The 4,545-nt window shown below is 36.0% G+C and overlaps 1 protein-coding gene across 1 annotated transcript; it reads left to right on the top strand.

Moving 5' to 3' along the window:
• Positions 1-200: 200 nt before the first annotated feature.
• Positions 201-1,996, top strand: LOC18102670 (polygalacturonase). The gene is made up of 4 exons (XM_006378564.3): positions 201-737; positions 843-1,132; positions 1,234-1,462; positions 1,597-1,996. Exons 1-4 carry the CDS (start codon positions 288-290, stop codon positions 1,813-1,815), a joined length of 1,188 nt encoding a protein of 395 aa, XP_006378626.3. The 5' UTR covers positions 201-287; the 3' UTR covers positions 1,816-1,996.
• Positions 1,997-4,545: the final 2,549 nt, after the last annotated feature.

The following is a 4,545-nucleotide window of genomic DNA, read 5'->3' on the forward strand; positions in this document are numbered from 1 at the left end:
CAAAGCAATACATTTAACAAGAGAAGCAAGAGTTCCGGCGCTGCTTTCTTTCGTTTTCTATTTCTCAGTTCATAACCTCCCTTGAACCCTACACCATTCCTCTGTATCTAAAACTCTTGCGTCTATGTGGTTATTGCATATTTGCATATTTGTCTGTCCCTATAAATACTTCTTAAACCCTCTTCAACTTCCAATATCAACTGCTCGTTACCTCCCAACTCATTCATTGCAATAATTCAATCATCACACCACCTCGCTCTCTTTCTGTGCCTTACTGAGTGCAGAACATGGCAAAGTTGTTGTGCATTCCATCTCTACTGCTCTTCATTTTCTTGGTCAGCTTAAACATTAACATATCCTCTGCCAAAACAATTTATAATGTACTTACTTATGGTGCCAGACCAAATGGGAAAACAGACTCCACCCAAGCCTTCCTTCATGCATGGACAGCGGCATGTGGCTCTACCAATTCAACTATTATTTACATACCAAAAGGAAGGTATCTGCTTGGTTCTGTGGCCTTTACAGGTGGTAATTGCAAAAGCCCTGACATCACTATAAGGATTGATGGGACCCTGATTGCTCCCGAGGATTATCGCATTCTTGGTCTAGCCAGTAACTGGCTTAGCTTTGAAGGTGTCAGTGGTGTCTCCATTGTTGGGGGGGCTCTTGATGCAAAAGGATCACCCTTGTGGGATTGCAAATCCAAAGGAAGCAATTGCCCTGCTGGAGCTACGGTACTACATTGCTCAAATTACTACAATTCTCAAAGAATTTAATGTCGCATTATTGGATGTACTAAGATTAGTTTTTTTTTATCTTTTTTCGTTGCATGGATGCAGACTTTGAGCTTTGTGAACTCCAACAACATAAAGATCAATGGATTACTGTCACTAAACAGCCAAATGTTCCACATTGTGATAAATGGCTGCCACAATGTGCAAGTCCAAGGAGTCAGAGTGATAGCTGCTGGTGACAGCCCAAACACAGACGGCATTCATGTCCAATTATCAACTGATGTTGTGATCATGAATTCTTCGATTAAAACCGGGGATGATTGTATCTCAATTGGACCCGGAACTAAGAACCTGTGGATCGAAAGGGTCAGATGCGGCCCCGGTCATGGCATCAGGTGAGAAATGATTTAAACCCTGCAATCAGCTTGATTTTCTCAGGTATATGTATTCATTAGATGATTAACATGACGGACAATTATGGGATGCTGTTTTTCAGTATCGGAAGCTTAGCCAAGACCATGGATGAGGCCGGGGTTCAGAATGTGACAGTTAAGAGTACAATTTTTACTGGCACTACAAATGGGTTTAGAATAAAATCATGGGCCAGACACAGCACTGGATTTGCTCAAGCAATTCGATTCATCGGAGCCACTATGATTAATGTCCAAAATCCCATCATCATCGATCAAAATTACTGTCCGCACAATTTAAATTGCCCCAATGAGGTTAGAAATTGATAAATGAAAAATGTTTTTTTCTGGACATAATTAAATTTGTGATTGTATCTAAAACACGAGCTGGTTTCTTAATTGAACTTACAATTGAATATCTTATTTTGTACTGTGGCTTGTGAACTTAGGTATCGGGCATACAAATAAGTGATGTCATATATCAAGGCATTCGAGGAACATCTGCCACGCCAGTTGCTATAAAATTTGATTGTAGCTTCAAATATCCATGCAAAGGTATAACACTGCAGAATGTAAACTTGACCTACTTGAACAAAGAAGCTCAGTCAACTTGCACCAACGCAATTGGGAAAATATCTGGTCAAGTTCAACCGGATAATTGTTTGTAATTTTTTTTATATATATTTTGAGAAGCAAATAAATTGAAATTAATTAGCGCGCGAGCATGAATGATGCCATATTGCAGCTGATAGCTGGGATGCAATGGTGTATATTTCCAGTGAAATTGTGCATTATTCCTTTATTTTCCATGGAATAATGAAGAATATTGCTTATAAAAGTCTCAAGTTGTTCATCTAGTTTTCCATTGTTATTAGATTTACTAGTCGCTCAGTCAGCTACAAACTAAAAAGAAAAAAAAAACACAAAGAAGCGAAAATAATAGAAGCCATGCACAGTATCTGGTTAGGAGAATTAAAAATCGAATTTACTGTCCTTACAAGGTTAATACATGGCAAACAGCTGGATAAAAGTCAAAGTAATTGCATGAAAATGTATCGACACGATATCAGGATGATACTGTCCTTACAAGGTTTGAAGGACATTACGTTAGAATCCATTTGCTTCATGATACTGTCCTTGAAAATGTATCGACATGATATCAGGATTTATAACATTCATTTTCTAACGGTTTAGAGGACGCAACGGCTGTTTCGTGATATTATCATGGCGGTAATGGCTTCTGTATTATTTTAATGAAATTACTATCAGGGGCGTAGCCTTGTAGAAGGCTATAGTTCAGGTAATAAAAAAAAATAAAAATTAATAACCCACTTTTCAAATCTAAACACTACCCATTTTCCCTTCCAATACTAATTAATTAGCAGCTATTAGCCACACACTTCATTTTCCTTGCAACACTAATTAATTACAAGCACTAACTTTTCATTTTGAATTCAATATTTCACATTCATTACAGTAGATTGTTAGTGGAGTAAACAGTAGACTATATCTTAAAAATGGACGGATGCTAACACACTAGTACTAATAATTTACTGAATATTTCAAAGTTAAGTTCTTCAAATCTCCCAGTAATCTGCATCACTAGTTTATCCTTGTATATTCTGCATTTCATAAATATTTTATTGTGGCATTAATATCTTTTCATCTTGCACTTGACTTCCCTAATCCCTTTTACATGAATAGGTTATAAATTATAATCGAAAATCAATGAAGCAAGAGAGGAAAAACTATGTTTGCATTCTTTAAACCAAACGAACAAACATCAACCGGTAATTAAAGGACATTCTCCATCCAATGTTGATGTCTCAAATTATAGTGAACAACCCCCTTTCAAATCTCAAAGAGTTGAAATTGATGTTAATACTCTTGAACGAGATCATGAGTTAAGAATTCCAGTGTGGAAACATTCTATTAAACAACAAGATGAAATTAGAAGAGCTTATATCAAAATGGGTCCATATCAATCTAAGTTAGCAGAGTATCCAAGGATTGAATCAGGAAGACAGTATCGTCGATTTCAATACACTTGGTTTTATCAATTTCCTTGGCTAGAGTACTCTCCATCAAAGGATGCAATATTTTGTTTTCCATGTTTTATCTTTGAAAACAAAATGCCTCGTCATCTCACATTCACCACCGAAGGTTTTAGAAGTTGGAAGGGGGTTAATGATGGGGATAGATGTGCACTTTTGATGTATGTGGGAAGTCTCACTTCACCACATAATAATGCTGTGAAATTTGCTGAAGATTTAATGAAAGTAAGTAGACATATTGATAAAGTGTTGAATGCACAAACTGTTGAAGAAGTTTAGAAAAATCGGTTAAGACTTACGACAATAATTAAAAGTGTTTGATGGCTTAGCTTACAAGCATGTGCATTTAGAGGTCATGATGAATCTTCAGCTTCTAATAATCGAGGCAATTTTTTAGAGATGATAAGACTTATGGGGAGACTGAATGTTGACATTGATGATGTTGTCTTAGAAAAAGCTTTGAAAAATGCAAAGTATACCTTGCCGACTATTCAAAAAGAAATTTTGCATATTCTCGCGAACAAAGTAAGGAAAAAGATTTGCGAAGAAGTTAGAGATGCAAAGTTTTGTATTTGGGTTGACGAAGCCAAAGATGCATCAAATAAAGAACAAATGGCTATTGTTTTGAGCTTTATTGACATTCAGGGTTTTGTACGAGAGTGTTTTTTTGGTATTGTGCATGTTTCAGATACTACTTCTTCAACACTTAAAAAAGAAATTTGTGATGTGCTCGATCGGTATAACTTGCATATTTTCAATATGCGAGGTCAAGGGTATGATGCTGCTAGCAATATGCGTGGCGCATGGAATGGACTACAAGCTCTATTTCTTAGAGATTGTCCTTATACATATTATGTACATTTTTTTTATTCACCGACTACAACTAGCATTAGTTGCAACAGCTGGAAATGAGATTTTTGTTTGGTTATTTTTCTCAAAATTGACAACCATTATCAACCTTATTTGTGCTTCTCTCAAACGTCATACCGAGTTACATTATGCTAAGGCTATAGAAATTGCACATATGGTAGCTACTAGAGAACGTGAGACTAGTAGAAGGGCTAATCAAATCGGTAATTTACATCGAAGTAGAACTACTCGCCGGAGCTCTCATTTTGATTCTATTTGCAGCTTAATAAATATGTATGGTGCAACTATTATTGTGCTTGAAAGTATGGTTCAAGAAGGATCTTCTAATTCTATACGTGGAGAAACTGGTGGTTGTTTGATTGTGATGAAATCTTTTGAATTTATATTCATCTTATATTTGATACATAAAATAATGGGGATTACTGATTTACTTTGTCAAGCTTTACAGCAAAAATCTCTTGACATCTTAAATGC

Source organism: Populus trichocarpa, chromosome 10 (assembly GCF_000002775.5).
Source record: "Populus trichocarpa isolate Nisqually-1 chromosome 10, P.trichocarpa_v4.1, whole genome shotgun sequence".
NCBI classification, from domain to species: Eukaryota; Viridiplantae; Streptophyta; class Magnoliopsida; order Malpighiales; family Salicaceae; genus Populus; species Populus trichocarpa.

What these genes read in the sequence shown, in the direction of transcription:
- LOC18102670 (XM_006378564.3), top strand. Translation starts at nt 288, where the DNA reads ATGGCAAAGTTGTTGTGCATTCCATCTCTACTGCTCTTCATTTTCTTG. An exon ending in ATTGCCCTGCTGGAGCTACG is followed by an intron (nt 738 to 842) that starts GTACTACATTGC and finishes GCATGGATGCAG; the next exon opens with ACTTTGAGCTTTGTGAACTC. An exon ending in ATTTAAATTGCCCCAATGAG is followed by an intron (nt 1,463 to 1,596) that starts GTTAGAAATTGA and finishes TTGTGAACTTAG; the next exon opens with GTATCGGGCATACAAATAAG.